At 41.5% G+C, this 19,240-nt stretch overlaps 1 protein-coding gene across 4 annotated transcripts in view; it reads left to right on the top strand.

The window, feature by feature from the left end:
• RAB3B (RAB3B, member RAS oncogene family) overlaps positions 1-17,875 on the top strand; it is a 56,014-nt gene extending 38,139 nt beyond the window's left edge. For all 4 annotated transcript variants that reach the window (XM_084528404.1, XM_084528405.1, XM_084528403.1 and 1 more), the window contains 3 exons: positions 5,982-6,100; positions 13,748-13,872; positions 15,661-17,875. In XM_084528404.1, coding sequence (XP_084384530.1) covers positions 5,982-6,100; positions 13,748-13,872; positions 15,661-15,848 — 432 coding nt within the window. In that variant the 3' untranslated portion in view covers positions 15,849-17,875. The remainder of the gene's footprint in view (positions 1-5,981; positions 6,101-13,747; positions 13,873-15,660) is intronic.
• The last annotated feature ends 1,365 nt before the right edge of the window (positions 17,876-19,240 follow it).

The raw sequence follows: 19,240 nt of genomic DNA, 5'->3' as shown, positions 1-19,240 counted from the left end.
GGTGGCAGCAGCTGCTGTACAGCCTAAGCACAATAGGATGGGAGAGTGAAGTGTTTGCAACTGATGGTACTGAGATTTTCCAAGGCTTCTCATTTTACTTCCATTTAAAGTGAAGAAGGGGCAATGCTTAAAAAACACTTTGCAGGGTTAGAACCTTTTATATAAAGTACAGGGATTTTGTGCGTGTGTTGCTTTTTTTCTGGCAAAAAACCATTTTGCTGCACATTGCTAATATTGCTCAAAAGGAACTGGCTCTCAAGGTATCTAAATGTGTCTGAGTAGGTTCCAGTGACTCCTGCGCAATGGGAGCACTCAATAGCAAGAGAGGAAAAAAACATGCTCAATATGATCCATTGAACTGGCGCATTTTAATCAGAGCGGAGCTCTGAAGGAACCAGGTGTTATTTTGCTCCTGGCAGCAACTGAAACTTCACAGACTTTTCATGACATCACATCTTTTCCATGTCTTAACCAGTGACTCATCTTGCTTGTCTGTTTGTTCCTATTTCTAGCTTCCAGCAGGAACAGTAAGCTCAACATTAGCATTTCCTCATTAATGTCACATACTAGTCTGCCACAGGTCACTCTCTTCAGTCACCTGTGTGATTCTCAGTAGATTTTTTCCCTCCTACTCCAAGTGACTTCTGTTTAGCTGATTCTTGGTGGCTCTCAGTCAAAAGTCCACTTTTGCAGAGGAAATATGTGCATGTTCATGTAGTTTGCAGGAGGTCTGATGGCAGAGCACCACACTGAGCATTAGGCAAACACTCAGCTGAGGAAGTCTCGGCCCCAGAGCACGCAGGCTGACACATACATGCCTGCTGAGATGCAAGAGGTCGGACTGGAGCATACTGGCCATCTCGCAGCAGGCATCAATAATATCGAACAAACCAACTAGAACTGCTGGAGGTCACGAGAAATGTAACACTTCACGTTGCAGCAGTCCAGAAAAGTGAGGAAATGCTGGTTGATTCCCTAGATTTGAGCAGCTAACTAGGAGCGAGGAAGGAAGGACAGGGCAGCAGCAGAGAAGGCTGCACCCACAGCCTGAGGGATCTGTCTGCAGCTGGGAAGAGAGCAGCAGAGGTTATAGATGCAGAGCAGCACTATTTTTTCACAGCAGTGATGCTGACATGGAACTGAGAAGGCTTCACATGAGCACAGATGTTTCCTCATCCATGTGGAAAGGAAAGTAAACAGGTTATGGACATAAATGGGTTGAGTAGGAGCCCCAGATTGCCCTGAAGCAGGACAAACAGCCCTCTGCCTGCAAGAGGTGCCTTTTTCTTGCTTATTTGGGTTACCTGTCTTGTGGAGAAAAAGAGCTGAGGTGCACAGTCTTGCCGAGAGCTGAGCCCTGGTGGCAGGGAGACAGGTATCTCCTAGCATTTTGATGTCTAACAACTTGCTGCCCCTATTAACACTGGGTCATGAAGTCGATTACCCTGTCTCCAAGGCTGACCAGACTTGGAACAAGGTGCAGAACGCTATACCTAAAAGCTGTAGGAATAGCCTTTGGCAGTTGTGCTTGGTGCTGGTGACTTGAGGTAGATACAAGCCTCTGCTCTGAGTCTCTCAGCAGCCTACACAAGGAAGGTGTTAAGTACATAGCAGCAGTGGATTGCCGTACGTGCAGTTTGCAGTTGTTGCCATCCAGCTGGACAACAGGTAGCTTCTGTTCTTAGGTATTATTATTCTTTGAAAAACAACAACAACAAATCCTTCAAAGAAATGCAAGGTTTATTTGTTATAAAGACTGTCACGTACACTGCTGGAAAAGTCACGGTGCTGAGGGGATTAAATCTGGTGCAGATGAGAACTTTTGGTGACATTTTATTTTGTACAAAGGACTTGTGGCTGGAAAATCTTCATTAGAAGAGCAATGGTAGGGACTCTGACTTTTCAGACCAGCAGCAAAGATCATCTATGGGGCTTTAAAAATTCAAGTCTGTTTCCTCTGCAAGCTCCTTGCTGTTTCTGTTGAGACAGCCGAGTAAACAACAAAAAGATGGTTGTGCTCATCTGAATGTTTAGGTGATGGACCTTGTGAGCAGAGGGCATCTGCACATGATGCAGATGCATTTAGATCTTTTTTTCCTGTGATAAACACTGAATTTTGATTACTCATTAATGCGAAACCTTCCATTTTTTTGATTCAAGCTCCCAACTAATGGTCTTGCGGGGTTTATTTAATTGTTTATATCAAGGACAGGCACATATGTAAGCTCCAAAAGAACAGACTTGTTAGCACATTAGTGTAAATATACCTCACAGAGGCCCTTCTGTGCTTGGCTATAACTAAGCTATCTGATTCCTCATCAGGGAGAGCCAGGCAGGCTTCTGGATGCTGAAGGCTCAGGCTCTTCTTCCTAGGCATTTGGCTAGACTGTTAATTAGAGTTGCAGCAGGTTTCTGCTCGTCCCCGCCTGTGCCTTGTCTGCTTGCTTTTCTGGTCCTCTAATGAGTTTGTGTTCTACCTGGAAATCTTGCAAACAACTTGAGGGGTGGAAAAAAAAAAAAAAAGCAATCTGCGTCAGTTATTTCTCTCCTTCATTAGATAAATGTCTCGTACGCAAAACTGAAACGCCTAATTACCTGCGGCTCGTGGTGTTTTAAACAGATGTAAGGGTGGTTAGTGTACGAGCTGAAGAAATAGAGCTCGGATTCTGCAGTTTGTTTTCTTTCATTTCTGTTTAAAAATCTGTGTGTGTGTTTGGGGGGGTGGGGGTAGTTCACACAAAGACAGCGTAAAACAGAGTGTGAGACAGGGAAATTAAGTCCTTTTAGAGCTGTCTAAGAATCTAACATAACCTGAGGAAAAAATTGATGTTAGGGTGATACTAGGAGATTCAAAGGGCTTTGGAGACATGTGACTAAAAACCTTTACGGGGAGAAAAGGTGCTCTGTTTCTGTGCAGTAAGCCAGAGCTGGGAACCCCAGTGTCATGTAGAGACGAGTGGCAGCTCTGCTTCAGGCCGCCCCAGGCAAGGCTGTGAAGAAACTTTACGTATCATGAAATATAGGATGCTTGGTTTTGGCCTCCCTCTTCCCAGATAACCCGAGGAGGTAGGCACCAAAGTATACACTAATGAACGTGCAAATTGCCTTCCTAACGAGGGCAGTGCCATGCCCACCCAGAGCAGGCTGTCACTGAGCAAATGCCTGCAGCCCCCCGGGGCTCTGTGCCCCCTGCTGCCCCGTCCCCACCTCTCACTGAGGTACACATCAGGGCCACCGGGTTTCATGGGTGGATACAAAACCCAGCAATCTAGAATTACCAATTTGACAGTCTTCAGGCAGCCCCACAGCCTCCCTGTCACGCAGATGAAGTCTGGGCTGAGTGAAGTTCCTCCGTGAACACAGGCACTGAGCTTGTGCCAGCGCCTGGTTTGGAGGGTCCCTCGTCCCTTCAGGCTTCCCAGGACCTCCTCAGAGCTGACTCCTTGCTCCAAGCCGTTGTTGAACTGTTTCTTTCCAAATTATTCTGTGTTTAGCTGAACAATGCTGCTTGTGGTTTCCTACTGCCTGATCAATCTCCTGCCCTAAGCCAAAAAGGGGCTATTTAAACAGAAAACGAGGTGAGAATTGGGAGGTAGAACCAGCAAACAGTAACTCTGTGAGCATGTGAATTAAAGAAGCCTGACTACCCTTGGATTTTATTTTATTTTTTTTCATCCTTTGTAGTATCTGAGAAGTTATTTATACTGATTTAGGTCTTTCTCCTAAAGAGAGAGGTGTTTTGTCCTAATGAGGCATGAAGAAAACCTCTCCTGTGGATCCTTTTGTGTCTGAGAAAGATAAGCGCTGCACTTGAGCTTAGTGTGTGCTTAATGTCTCTCTTCTCCATTCCAGCTATTTTTATACCATTTGTAAGAGCATACCTCCAAGATTGACTTTTGATCAGATTTGACTTGAAATGCATTCGTAATTTCCAGAGTTAGAATAAGCATAAACTCATGCGTGTGTGGAGACCAGTGGTTTTATAAACCTTGTGTCCTCAGGAAATCAGGCTAAAATAAAGCAACTATCATGTCTCTCCTTATTAACAGAGTGAAAATATTGCTCAGAGACCCTTCTCACCTGAAGGAGTGCAGGCAGGAGCCAGATGACCCAGCTGGCTTAGCTGCTTGGCAGCTAAGTGAGGGTGCAGTGTCAGTGAGCAGGAGAGCTCTGTGATGGATTTATCAAGGGCAGGAGAAGAAATGGCTCAGGCTGCAAGGTGGTGTCCACCTCACTCTGGTGCTTCTTGTCAGGAGGGAATCAGAGAAATATTTCTTAGCCATAATGCCTCACCATGGTCAGCCAGTGGGCTACCCTGCCTTGAAAGAAGCACACAAGTCCCAGTGAAAAATCTCTTCATCTTTCCAGGGCTGTGGTGGAGACCCAGCAACATTCATGCTGCATAATCTCTGCCCTGGGAGATTGACTGTGTTAGAGCTGTGGATAGTCTCATGGCAGTGCAATAGGCTGAGCCTTTTAAGCAAGCTGCAGGGAGCTTATTTACAAGCGCCTTGCTCCTACAGAGAGCCTCTGTGATGTGCTGGTGCCAAACAACAGGTGATCATTGATGTTTTCCCTTTTCATATACTTGCTTGAGTGTGTTCTGGAAGGGCCAACACTGTCTCTTGCATGCAAATAAATAAATAAATCTGTATTCATGGGACCTATGGACTAGGATTTTAAAAGCTGGATTTCCCTCCCATTGTACCTCATGTATTTTCTCTGGATTGTGGTGTGTTTGATCAGAAATGTACCCTGTGCTCCTGGAAGAGTGCTCTGTATGGATTTATTTTTCTCTTCCAGGTAGCTATGTGAATAAGTCCTTTCTGGATCTTTTTCTCTAGAGAAAGAACGTTTTTGTTAATCACATTTTAAACTAATGGCAGCGAATGCTTTCTGAAGTGGGGGTTTTGGTGGACTTCAGGGCTCATCTCAGATCTGATGACCTGTAAGAGTAACCAGCAGTCAATACCGTGTACTGAGCATTCCCTTTGAAGATAAGGCCCTACGCCACCCTGCAGCTATTTCATGCAGTTGCTCTTTACCAAAAGGTGGATGAAATGTTTTGTTCAAATGGTAGATACATCCTACATCCTATTTGAAGCATGTAACTTCTGTCCCCGGTTCAGTAGGCAGGTTCAGAGGGAGCAGATTGGCTAGAGGACTACTGATCTGATGTAGAAATATTCCCCAGTTTGAGCAGACCACTGGAAATGCGAGGAATAAATGTTGTTGTCATCCAGCAGATGGTAGCTGGCATATTTTCCAGCTGGTGTGAGTATTTTGAAATTCCTCTGTTGTACGTGCCAGAGCCAGAGCTTCACCTTTGTGCTGTCAGGCTGAACATAGAAATGCAAACTGCAGATAAAGTTATTCTTCAGCGCTCCACAGGCGAAGAGAATTAAGCTGCAGAAGAGGGTAAATAAGTCTTGAATTAGCATATGCCCCTCAGCTACTGTGATCAGGACAGTCCATATCAAATTCACTTTGTATAACAATTTTCACTTCATCCAGCCTTTAATTGTTGTCTCTAACCTCAGGTAAGAACTGAATCACCCACATCATCCATCTCAATGATGTATTTCTGACCGTGACACTAAATTGCAACACAGATGTCTTTTGCCAGGTACACTGCTGGACTGTTTTCCACTGCCTCTGCTTTGAAGTGCCATCTTGCAGTGAACTCTGCTAACATTTGGTTATTGCATTGAGGCTAAAGCAGAGAAGAGCAATTAAGAGGTTGACATCTTTGTGTTTTTTTTAATAATACACGTGTCAAAACACATTTAAGAGATCATCATTGATGCAAAAGCCCAATTAATGCTAAGATTTAAGTAGATCTCATTTCAGTGAGAACAAATGATAATTTTCATACGTACAATAATAAAAAGGAATTGCCTTATTTTAGATATAGGACCTAACTACAAGTCCTGTTTCTGAGAATCTGAGTCTTAAAGCTTAAATATTCCTTTTTGTTCCAGGATACAGCTGGACAAGAAAGATACAGGACCATCACTACAGCCTACTACCGAGGAGCTATGGGCTTCATCCTCATGTATGATATCACCAGTGAAGACTCTTTCAATGCAGTGCAAGACTGGTATGAAATAAGTTATCGTTGTTAAGTTTGTTTGTTTGTTTTGTGTGATTCTCTTTTCACAACTGTTTGTTGAGAACATCTGCCTTCCCACCCTTCACATTGCTTTACAACACCATATTCTTTCTTCAGCTATGGCTAACCTGTGATGTAGGTTCTCGGCTATTATAAGCTCTTCTGGCTCCACTGAATTCAGTACAAAAGCAGAAACACCAGAAAATGATTTCTGGACTTTTTGGTTACAACAAGCCAGAGTGAAAAAAGAAAGCACTAAATCAGTCCCTTGAAAAAATTTATAACAGATTTCAAAGCTGCATTGGTACCCAGGCATGAATTCCCGTTTCTTTTGTGCACTTTTCCTTCTCAGCCTGGAGTCTCCCCTCCACCTGTCTTCTTCCTTGGGAAGAAAAGCCCTGTCTTACCCCATGCTGCAATTTGATTTTAGAGCTGTCGTTCAGACCTTCTTCCTTCCAGACAAGTATGTATACAGAGCAGGAAGAATAGAGGTCTTTCCAGAAGAACCAAGGCAATGCTTGCAGCCCCCATGGTAGCTGATGGGAGGTATTCTCTCACCAGTGCGATGCTCAGGGTGAAAACACCAGAGCTGCAGCTGCAAGGTAGCAGCTATAGGCACAGCACAGAAAAGTGGGAGGCTGGATGCTGATGCTGGAACTCTGTTTTTTCCATGGCATCCTCTCAGAGGGACTCTGGGTCATAGGAAATGGGAGTTCCTTCATACAGGCCCACAGCTGGAGTCTGTTCAGAGCTGGGCAATAGGGTGTGGACGTCCCTGCTATAAAGAACTGTCAAAGAAACCAGATTATGTCTCTGACTTTTCTGTAATGGCACTGAACACTCTCTGACATTGGGACATCAATTCTCATTATGACTATCGTGTTGACAGGGAAGACTTGGAGACTTCAAGTATCTTGCAGTCATTCCTGCTTGTTACCTGCTGCTTTATACTGCAGATAGGCATGGCCAGCATGCCCGAAAGGCAGTGCAGAGGGTAATGGAATCTCCTAAGTCTGACAGATTGATTTGCAGTGATCTCAGTGACCCCCTGGAGAATGTGATGGTAGCAGGTGGGTGACTTAAAATTTCCTTACCTGGCACTGGTTGTTAGCACCCAGCTCAGTCTGGCTTTTTGACAAACACTTCTCCTGTATCTCCTAAACTGGGTTGTAACTCAAAAGCCAAAACAACATAGCTTGTTGTTTCTAATAACTTGGTCTTCTTCTGAGGTTGCCCACTACTTGTTCTCACTGTCCACTCAAGCAGCTGCTCATGATCATCACATCCAAAGATGCAGTCTCTGCTTTCACTTTATCTCCAGTATCACGACACCATGTTGCAGAAGGTGGACTGCAGCTATCAAATTAAGTAACTCAAAGGGCTTGGGAATGGGGTAGTCCATGGTGATTTTTTGGAAGGAGGTTTCTGACTTGATTATGTAGGTTTCCTTGGAATTGTACAAATGCAGGTTATTAATACACTTCCTGTATCTCAGAAAAGTTCCTTTCAGGTGTTTTTTTTTTCCCCCTACATTTTATAATATTTCTAAGTAGTGCTCTTAAAAGCAGCTGACTTTACACTGTGAATTTATTTCCAAGGATGTGCAGAGCAAGAGACAGCACAGGGTCATTAGCTTTTACTCATGTCTTAGAATCAGCCAACTTGTAGGGAATTTTGGTTTGGAATTTTGTTTATCAAATCCAAGTCTAAGCCATTTTTATCTTGTGTGACTAACTTTCAAATTGTTTTTCTTCTATCTGCTTTTCCATGTTTCTGAAGTATGTCTAGATATTGAAGGTTAAGGTGTTGTTTCTTCAGATCTTTGAGATGGGCAGAGCTCATACAAACCTCAGTCTTTTTATACATATTCAATACTTCAGTTAAATGGTCTTTTGGCAAAAAATAAAATAAATCTACATCTATGAGCTACTACTATGAACTTATATTTTAAAGTTTGCAAAGGTGAAATTTTGTACTGAAATGGTCTAACATCTGTTCCATCGAAGAATGTACCAAGGTCAGCTTTGCATACTTGACTCTCTTCCAGCCCCGGAGTATCTTTGCTAAGAGGAACTTGTCAACCAAAGCATAGAGGTGGACCATCACTGCTGAATTTCACTTGGCTCGTCAGGAATCTTTCCAACTATTAGCTTTAAGATTTTGAGGCCATATGGTGGTGGAGGCAGGTGAAAATGTAGTAGCCCATGTAGCCCATTTCCTTTCTTTGAAGCTTGTCCACAGGAGTGGAAATAATACCTGCAGCAAGCCAGCATAGCTGTGCCAGCAGAGTCCTCTAGTGGCCATGCAGCCACGAGACTTTTTTTTTTCCCACTCTTCAAAGTTGTTTTTGAAACTTCTGAAGGGATGAGTAATGCAATCCAAAGCTTTTGTCTTTTGCTGGTGCTGCTGTATCAGTCCCTGGCACATTGGTAGCAAATATGCAGGATTTTTTTTCCACTGGGTGATATTGTTATTGTTTCAAAACAAAACATATTGCATTGGATCTAGTCTTCAGTCAGGATCTACGCTCCCTGGAAAATGAAGGTATCTGCTACGGGAGTGGAACAAGCTCCTTCAGCCTAGTCCCTCCTCAGGTCAAGTGTGAGAAGGTAGCAGTGCGCCTAATGATAAAAACAGGCCTAGCAGTCCTGCTGTGCTTCTCCTTGGTGAGAGGATGGAGCAGCAGTTGGGAAGCTGCAGAGGCCATAAAATCAGTAGCATGCCCCTGCCTTGTCCCCTGCATCCCGCCTGGGTGTGTCACCTTCCTGCTGTCCCAGCAGGAGGGAGGACCTCTGTAACAGGGATGGAGCATCGACCTGGAATTACATCAGCAATAATCTTGGCAAAAGTGATCAGCTAAACTCATCCCAGGTGTTTTTACATCCTGCAAATTTCCAGAAAAAAAAAAGATTACAGCAATCAATCCTACACATATTTTCTCCCTTTTAAATGTCCTGATATTCTGGCTGGTTAGTAATGCATTTTTTGGTGTCCAGCTACAGTAAATAAAGAATTCAGTTAAGTTGAACATTTTGTGATAGATGCAATATGGTGTGGCAAATTGACTGACATTTCTAGATACTGAGAATAAATCAGCAGTATTCAGTTAATGTGAATTAAATCCAGTAAGAGGAACCTGTTAATCTTTCCAGTTATTTCTAAAATAGCATATGAGGATGGAATTTTAGTGTTCCTCTGGCATAAAAAAACACAAACTGAATAAGCTACTGATGAGACCTGCGTAGTGAGCTACAGAATGAAGCCTGCTGAATGTCCTTAAAAAATTGAAAGGTCTTTCTGTAAATTTAAAAATAAACTACAAATTAACAACTGATAAGTATTCTCAAATTAGGTGACATGCTTTCATCTAATTAAAATAATTTATTTCTGTGAAATTGATGAATATATTTGGAAATGACGAAGAAGGATTTAAGCTTTTATAAGTAGGAAGGGCTTCAATTTCAAGAACCTTTATGTTGAAATATCTTCAATACAAAATATATAGAAAAGGATAATTTTAACTGAGGTACCCACATTCATGCACATTTAATGGACTGTGTGACAGATATGTAAAAGAAGTTGGAATTAATATATTAAAATTGTATTTATGTGGAAATTGGGTAGAAAGTAGAAATGGAATTTTTTAAAAAGTGCACATTCTCAGATAGAACAGATACTTTAATAGGTCTTTTGTGAACTTCTCTTGGGTTTTCTTTCTGTAGTCTTACACTGATTTAACCAAGTGCATTTTCAAACAATTTAGGGGCAAGTTAGCATGTAGGCACAGTTTTATGATATTTTACTGTAATGCACATTTATTACAAATAATTAAAAAGGAAATTAATATTTTTGAAACTTCTGCATGTGAGTGAGTCATCTGGCATGTGATCATGGAACTGGGTTCATTAAGCGAATGCAATCAAGCTTAGGAGCGTAGCTCAAGAAAATGAGGAGCAAATAAATAGAAATGATGCCTCTTCCCCTGACAGTTAGCTGCTGTCCATCCTAGTACGTTCTCATTGGCAGGTAAGAATTTCCCACCTGAACATAATTCCTGGGTCTTTACTCGTTCACAAAACCTTGTAATGCCTCCAGTTGTACACAGTAATCGTTTAAGTGTTTTACAGTAGGACATTCTCCAGTCTAAAGCTTGTTCCTTCTTGCTGGTGCCCTGCCTACTGCCGTTTGGTGCGTCAGGTTTTTTAAGCTGCTGTGTAGGCAGGCTTTCAATGTGAGTCTCAGCCCATCTCACTGCTTTCTCTTATACCATCTCTTCTTGCAGAGTTTCCTACAGAAAGCAAGCCAAAAGTATGAAAAAACAGCTGAACCAGAGACCTAGTGCTCCAAGTAAGCTCTTGCCCATGGCAAACTTTTGTTTAGCTCCCAGGGGTGTGCAGAGATCTCGCAATCCATCTTCATCACTACACTGAAGTTGTGGGGAGGCAGATTTGTGCAAAGTCAGCTCTCAACCAGAGAGAGGTATTTTTTCTTGTAGTCCTCTCTAGTGTCTTAGAGCTCATATCCTCCCTCTAGGTGGGAAATTGCCATAGTAAATTGTGTTTGCTAGCCTAATTTTTCTCCAAGCCTTTTTACGAAGCTCTAACATCCTCTCTAAAACTTACCCCATGTGTGTGTGGTGGACTTCACCTCTTATCTCTGGCTTCTTGGCAGTGACTGTTTTAACAGCCTCCTGCCCTGTCCACAAATGAAATGGTCTGCCGTAGGATTTCTTCCTTGGGTGGTCTACACCCATCTTTTGAGTGGAAATCCTAAAGAGGATTCTGGTTTGCTTTGTGTCACTCCAGAAATACTTCATCTGAACAAAATAAAGGTATTCTATCCCTTAAATAAGGAGGATCATACTTATATCTTAGGTGTTTAGATAAGCTCTTGATATGGTACACGAACACAGTCTTCAATTCATTCTCATGAATCAGATGTCTTTCCTGTTGGGTGAGTGAATGGGTTAAAATGAACTTTTATGGCTTTCAGCTCAGTTTCTAGATTTGTTAGACAGTTACTATTTGATGCTGCCTTGATAGTTTTGTGTAGATAAATCAGTGTGTTATACATCATTTGAAACCGTACAGAAAGTAGAATATATTCAGAATTTGCTACTGTGAAGTAAATGGAAAACATTGTGGGAACAGCTTTGGATAATCTAGACAATTTCATAGAAGGGAAGGGAAAAATAGGTTAAATTTGTCTTAGATTTAAGCAATAGGTGGGTTCACAAACCACTAGCTTTATTTATCCTTAAGGCTGATCTCCAAATTAGGTTTTTGATATATCCATGTAACTGTGAACCTGAGGCTATTTTTCTTCTAAGCATGAATTGTAAAAAACATGCTTTATCATTAATTTGGGGAATTCAGCACAAATAAGGCATAACATTATTATTGTCACATATTTTTTCTAGTGTACATGCAGGACTGCCATGATATTTGTTGAACCATCTCAATTGCACAAGCCATTTTTTTTTTGCTTTATTTTCCTAAAGCTCCTAGAAATTTGTTCACTTTTTGGAGAAGGATCAGGATTTTTTAGACATTCTTCTTTGTAAGTAAAGCTTTATTATTATTATTATTATTATTATTATTATTTACAATAACTGTAAACGGCAGTGTTCTGAGCGAGGATTTTCACTAACTTGTACAAAACAAGAACAAGATTCAGTGGGAGATCCTACATGTTTGTCTCCTCTTTTTCACGTTCCAAGTAATTCCATTTAGATATATAAGATTTGGCAGCAAGTCTTCGTGTGACCCCCCCTGAAAGGCTGAATCCAAACCAGAGAGAGGAATGGGAGTCAGAAGAGCCTGGCTATAGGTGCTTTAAAAGGAACATAGAAAGACTTACGTTCACTCTATTGTTTACAGAGTGAGAGTGGGAAGATTTCATCTTCCTGGGCTTTTGGCTGATTTCTGAAGTCATTTCCTTCTGTGATGAGCCTTGAGAAACCCCAGAATACCATATTAACTCATTACGTAGCTCTCACGGGACTTGTCTACATGGGGACAGTAGACAGTTTCCAGGACAGTAGGAAGAATTTAAGTTTCACAAAGTCCTTGTTCATTTTTGCAAGGTGCGTTTTGGGCCTGGGCTTGTGCGGTGTGCTTGGTCTGGGTTTGTGTTTTCCAGTGCAAACTGAGTAGGCTGCTGCTTAAAGGCAAGTTGTACAGGGATGTGACCCCTTTTTCACAGATATCTGTGGAGCAGTGTGACCGTCTGCTTCCATGGCAAAGGCAAGTAAGCAACTGAAAACTAATTAAGATTTATCATTAGTACATCAGAGCTGGAGGCTACCGCTAATTAAAAAGCGAAGGAATCGAGTGCCTTTATTGTTTGGGGAGTTCAAGCAAACTAAACAGAAGTTAAACTCTGAGGGCTTTCCTGGCTTCCTGGGAAATGGTAGATTTGCCCAAAACCATGATGGTCCTGTACAGAGAGGAGTGGTGAGCAGGGAGAAGGAATGGGAAGTGAGTAGGGCCTGGACCTGTTTGGAGGAGGGGTGGAAGAGGAAGGCATCTATCTCTTCTGGCAGAACAGCCTAATTACCTTTGGGAAGGAGGGAGACTTCAAAGATAGAGCTGACTTGGTGAAGATAAAATAGGTTGGGCCAGCCTGAAAAATGGATGAAAACATCCTACTGTGTTAACACTGTTTCACTGCTCGCTCTGTGGCACCATGTGTGTGTGTATTTAACTCCTCTTTTGTCAAAGAAAAACTATAAAGAGGCTAAGTGTAAGGTCAGACCCCTGAGGTCTGCAGCCAGCTCCGCTCCTTTTTCAGCACACTGAGCCCCAGAGAGCTTCAGAGGCTGCAAGTTCATCTCAGTGCTCCTGCTTCAATTCCCGTGTACTTGATCCCTTTGTCATTGATGTTGGCATTTGTCAGATACATGCTGTCTGTCACTGCAGCTGCTGTTTCCTGCATTAGGTGTCACTTAATCCAGCTGGGTTCAAATATTAGCTCGCAAAGCCTCACCTTGAGCCTGCATCTTCCCAATTTGATAAATTTCTGTTTCTCTTTAGCATTTGTTGCCGTGTTTCTATGCACCTTTCTGTCTCCATGACAGTTTCCTGTTCAAGCAAAGATGACTTGATGCTTTCGTCTACGTTTGACTCTCAAAATACAATTTCCTAAGGTGTTACCAAAACTCTGCAGAAAAACAGATATTTTTTTCTCATTATGAATTATTTTCATGTTTTGCAAGGGGTTGTAGAACTAGTACAAACAGACTGTAGCTGAAGTAGAATGCGTTTTAGAATGCTTCCCCTTCCCCCCGACTTCAAAAAATTATTCCACTAATTTTTTGTCTGAATCTCAAGATCTGCAAAGCACTTACTAATTCATAAGGAACTTTATTGTCACACAAAGCTAAAGAATAATAAAATTAAATGGTGTTGTAGATTACATTGGACGAATCCTTGCTTTATGTGTAAGTTTAGTCATTTGTCTTCCAGCTTACAGTCTTTGGATATGGATATTTTATTTAATGGCATTTATGCCATTGGCATAAATGGCATATGGCATATGGATATTTTATTTAATGGCATTTATTTTCATACTTGAAACATGATTGTCTTTTGGCATGGCTGATGGAAGGAAACAATCTTTCTTGTCCTGCTGTAGGGCCACACAAATCAAGACTTACTCCTGGGACAATGCACAAGTGATTCTTGTTGGAAACAAATGTGACATGGAGGATGAAAGGATTGTTCCTTTGGAGAAGGGGAAGCATCTGGCTGATCAGCTAGGTACGTGTCATAGCTCTTCTATTTATTTTTTCTTTTCCAATTCTTCATGCTGTGTTCCTTTTGATTAGTACAATAAAAAAGTCCTTCCATCAGTAACGCTTTAATAGTGACATAAGGTGATTAATATATTCTAGCTCAAAGATGATTAATATATTCTAGCTCAGTATTTTACTTGTTTAGTGCTGAATAATACCTTCTTGTAGGGTGGCTGTATTTCTAATGCTAATGTGTAAGGGTATGAGGAAGATGAAGTTTATCTGGGGAGAACAACTTCTATTTGTTCAGCTGAAAGAAAAAAGGACGGGAAAATATACCTGGTTTTAACAGGCAGCATTTCTGTATATTAAATGTGATAACTGTTCAGCATTATCTGAAACTGCTTTGTGTATCAGGTAGGAAGAATCTCTTTAATTGCCTATTGACTGCTTAAGCTGTTAGCTTTCATCGTAATGATTCACATAAAGGTTATCCTTTAGCGTTTGTCTCTAAACTTGTGTAGTGGCATTAATGTCATTGAAATCATTTTCCAATCAGATTAAGAAATTTATTGGCCTGAATGTGAATTAAATCAAAACAGCTTCAGCCACAGCAAAAGCTAAAACAGTGTTGGACTGACAAATACCACTGTTTTGTTGCCTCATTTCTTTTGCCTGTTCCATACATCCTTAATCATCTTCGGAGATGGCAAGTGGGGCAGGCAGAACCCTCGTCTGTTACTTGAGAGCTCTCCCTACTTATTACTAACACAGCAAACATTTCCACCGTCGCTTCACCTGTTATCCCATGATTTTTAAAAAGTGGATACCTACTTGAATCTCACGCAAGATGACTCAGGTTACCAGCAGTGGTAATCAGCTAAGAAGGCTTTTCTTTCCCTTAATTTGTGACAGAATCAAGGAAATTGATGCAATGGAAAATGCCCCCAAAAGACAGAATGTCTCTTACACCAAAATAAACAGTGTGATGCTTGTACTTTTGCTGTTGGTGGTATAATAGCCTGGTAAACAGAAGCAATAGCCATTGTAAGTTATGGTTGGTCTTTGAGACCCTTGTGGTTAGAAAGACAAAGAAGTGTGTGGCCTGAAACAGCACAGGTAACGTTTTGCAGTTCAGCATGGTGCTCCTGGCTGAAGCCAGGAGCTCTGGGTGTCAGCAGGAATGGCTGCCTCCATGCCATCCCTACCTATGTGTGACTCCAGCCTTGCTGTAGTTCTTTTAATCAGAAAGAGTCAGCATTTGGGAGTCTGTGCTCATTGCTGCGGTTCGGAGCTGTCTGCTGGCTGCTGATACTACTCTACTGGAGACGCACAACATGAATTTTAATCCAGCAGCACTGAACAGCCCTTGTCAGAACGGGTGTCAGGATGTGTGATGTACGGGCACTGAGCACACTGAAGAGCTTTGCACTTAAACTGACAAAGAACAGGAGAAAACAGGACCAAAGCACCATTTAGTTGCAGGTTATCGTGCAGCTGCAGCCCACTTCTCAGATGGGAATGAGAGAATTCGACTCCCTTGTCCTGGCTTTATTCAAATCCATGTTGTCTGCAGAAGTGTTTACCAGTGCTCTGGTAAGGATCCATTTACACCTCTAACCTTTATAGATGCTTGATGAACTTAGAAGTACTTCTGCTCAGTATTCTGAGACTGTGAGAGTCAACAGAGACATACAATTGTCTAATATCTTGTTTTCTTAAGATGAATTCTGAAAAAAATGGTTAGTATTTTAAAAGTCATGTCCCTAACATCAGTGTCTTGATTTTTTTTTTTTGCATTTTTTTCTCACAGGTTTTGACTATTTTGAAGCTAGTGCCAAAGAAAACATCAACGTAAGGCAGGTGTTTGAGCGTCTCGTGGATATAATCTGTGAAAAGATGTCGGAGAGTATAGAATCAGACTCTTCCAGGGGCACTTCTGGAAGGAATGTGCGGCTCACAGACAACCCACCCCCTTCGCAGCAGAACTGCTCATGTTAGTGACCTTTCTTGCTGAGAAATGTCCTTCTCCTTTCCTGACTAAATTTTCTCTTTTCATTTGTGATGGTGCATTATCATGTAATCCAAAGGCAGAAGTCTCTGTTGTAGGAAACTGGTATGTTTGTTTAATGTGCTGGAGTGTTTAATATGTATTTCCTCATCCAATAATTAAAAAAAAAAAAAAAAAAAGAATAAATATCGTAAGTGCACCTAGTGTTAATGTATGAGTTACGCTGAAGAAAAAGAATTGTATAATGTTGCAAATGTCATTTCCACAGAGAATGTTGCATTTTTAATGATAAAGTCTACTATGGCAGAAAGAATTTTGTCAACACAGCAGGAAATCTAAAAGGAGGGAAAAGGTCTAAAAGAAAATGGGGACAAAACCATCTTCTCTTATAAGGCAAGAAATCATTGTTTTTATTTTTATATTTTTATTGTTTACATTATTAAAAACAACAACAAGCTATCCCCAGATATTTTTGGAGTCATGGCTGGTCTCCTCTAGACATGGACGTCGTGTTTGTCTGTATGATGGAGCAGAACACCATGTATTTCCATCTGATGGTTCAAGGTCCTTCAGAGAGCCAAGAGTATGAGGGTTGTCGCAGTTTGTGCCAAGCCTCTAAATGGAGGAATATGATGTGGAGGAATTGAAGCTGACAAGCAGGGAAGGAAAAATCCTTGCAGCCATACCTGCCCTGCCCTGTGCTCTTAGCTGGTGTTGGGTGAAGGACTGAGAGCACTTCTGGGGGCTGCTCTGTCCTGCAGCCTTCTCCTCAGTCTCAGGTAACCGCTTGTGAGGCGCTGCCAGTGTCACTGGTCAGCACCTTGCTGTGCACAAGCATTTGAGCCACAAGAGCTGACTCTCCTGCAGCTTTTTCCCTGTTACCTGTCTAGGTTTGGATCTACTCCGAGCAGCTGCTCGATGTCAGATACTTTGCAGGATGAAGGAAGGAGGATGTGGCTGTTGCATGCTTGGTTGGAGACATTCTGACAAGTAAGACTTAGAACAGCAGTATCTCAGAAAAATATCAGGAGAAAAAATATTGTTGCCAATATTATTAGATTTTCTTTTTGCATTTTGTTGATTTCTGTTTTTAATTTGTACTGGATGGGTGCATGTGTGAGCATAGATTTTCAGGTTTCAGATTCAACCACAAGGTACAATTTTTTTTAAAAAAGTGTGTGTGTGTAGGGAGGGAAAGATGTGATTAATGAAACTTAAACTACAAAAGAAAAATGTTAAAGATATCCTATCAGTTATGCTACAGACATTTTGTTCCATGATTTTGTTCTCTGAAGGGACGCACATTTTTTAATATTCAACAGCTAAAATATTCTCATATTTCTGAAATCTCTAAAATTATAGTAGTCTATGTATGTGTGTAGAACTCTGTATATGTGTACTACCCACATGCAGAGCTTGCATTTCTCTGAAATATATGGAGGAACTGCTTTTGCAAATCTGTGAAATTGTGTAGAGTGTATGCCTTTGTTCACGATCACGCAGTCATTTGCCCATCCCAGCTCCAAACAGTGACTGCAAATTGTGTCTCTGAGTGCAAATTAGGTGGATATAGAAAGATTTGCTGTCTTAAGGGTGAAAACTATGAAAAGTTTTATGGCTTTTCCTTAGGCCTATGGACTCCTCTGACCAAGGAGAATTTCTGTTAGAAACTGGAGTCCAGTATCTGCCCACTGCACTGTGATTTGCTGGATCATTGCACTAGTGAATGCTTTTGTAATTTTGTTCTGTCATGTCTCAAAGCATAATAGTTCTAAGAAAAAAAACCCACGGTATTCTGGAGAAAAATATAACTACATTGATGTAGTTTGAGCTCATTGTGCTCAAGGCTTCATCCCTTTGCAACAGAGTTTGTTTGTATTTGTTTGCTTTCAGAAATCTCTACTGTGACATTTTGGGTGTGTATGATCTAGTACTGAAAATGCGATTTGTGCAGTGCAAGGACTGTGATTATTGTACCTAAACTCCTGAAACTGCAAAATAAAGAGAAATGTCATCATCAGGTGTGGCCAGAGAGCTTCTATGAGCTGCATTACTGATACCAGCCAACCTTCTGTGTATATAACGAAGGTGTTTCGTAATGCTCTTAAAGTAGATCAAACTATATAAGACCGTTTTTTGACAGCCTGATGATCCTGGAGCCTAGTAGCCAAGAATCACTACACAGATTTAGAACAGTGAAGACAAGGGTTATTTGGCCAATAAATGTGCAGTGCAGTGTTTTAGTTACAGCAGAAGCAGGATTTAGTGTAACTTCTATAGTCAGAAAAAGAAATAAAAACTTCCACAGCAGAGAGTGACGATTTTCAACTGTGAAGGTGTAAGAGAGAACATCGGGGAAAATAATGAATTTTTCAGCTCAGTAACTTGATGGTAAAAGAAAATGGATTCAGCAGAAATTGAATTTCAATTCTTGCTTTTCTACCCAATAAATAATTGTTTCATCATGTTCCAGTAAAATTAGATGTCTCTTTCTAAGAAGAATACAACTGTGTTCCAGGCCCTTCGAGCTAGGAATTGTTAGGCTAGGCAGAATTGTTTTTTACAGCACAACCCAGCAAGTAACTACATGTCGGAATTGTCCAAAGGAGTAGTGAAGAAAATGGTTATGAATTCTGTCCTTCCCAGTATGGCACACATGGAGATACCTTGCATTTTATGCAGAAATACTGAAGAGCTTATTTCAGACAGAGAATCAATCACAGGCAAACTTGCAATACAACATATTCATAGAGAGATGGATTTCCTCATCTTGCATTTGCAATAAAAGCGACAAATGGAGAGAAAGCCTTTTGTCTTAATGGCATCCAGCTGACTTCAGAGTTATCAGAGTCAGTAATAATTGCTGTTTGTGTCAACTTATAAAAGATAACGGCAAAAAGTGAGACGATGTGTCAAGGCGAGGGAAATAACTGACTTGCTTCCACAGAAGACAAACCTGAAATGTTTGATGCATTCTTATATTTGACTGCCTTCCACTTGACTAGCAGTGCCCTAGTTATGATAAAGACGGTATGGTTACAAGATTTAAGGAAGAAAGAAACAAAGGAAAAAAGGAAGGACAGATGGACGGACTGCTCTCTACAAGCTTCTCTATTGCTTGTACCATCGCCTAGAGCACTCAGAGCACATTTCTGTCAGAAAAGCTGAGAAAAGGAGGCTGCAGGTGAGACGTGGTCTTGGCTTCCACCTAGCGGAGAAGCAAGGCGCTGAGCGCGGGGGGAGCTCCTCGAGCCTCTCACCCCTGAAACCTGTCTGCATTCCTTCTACAGGCAACGCGGACACAGAAGGTAACGAATTACAGGAGAGTGAAGTGCGGAGCGGTGCAAAGGGGCTATCACAAGCGGAACGGGAGGTGTGAAGG

This window comes from Aythya ferina, assembly GCF_964211825.1.
Source record: "Aythya ferina genome assembly, chromosome: 8".
Classification (NCBI taxonomy): domain Eukaryota; kingdom Metazoa; phylum Chordata; class Aves; order Anseriformes; family Anatidae; genus Aythya; species Aythya ferina.
The sequence above is the reverse complement of the archived record's forward strand: the minus strand, read 5'-3'. Positions and strand labels throughout refer to the sequence as shown.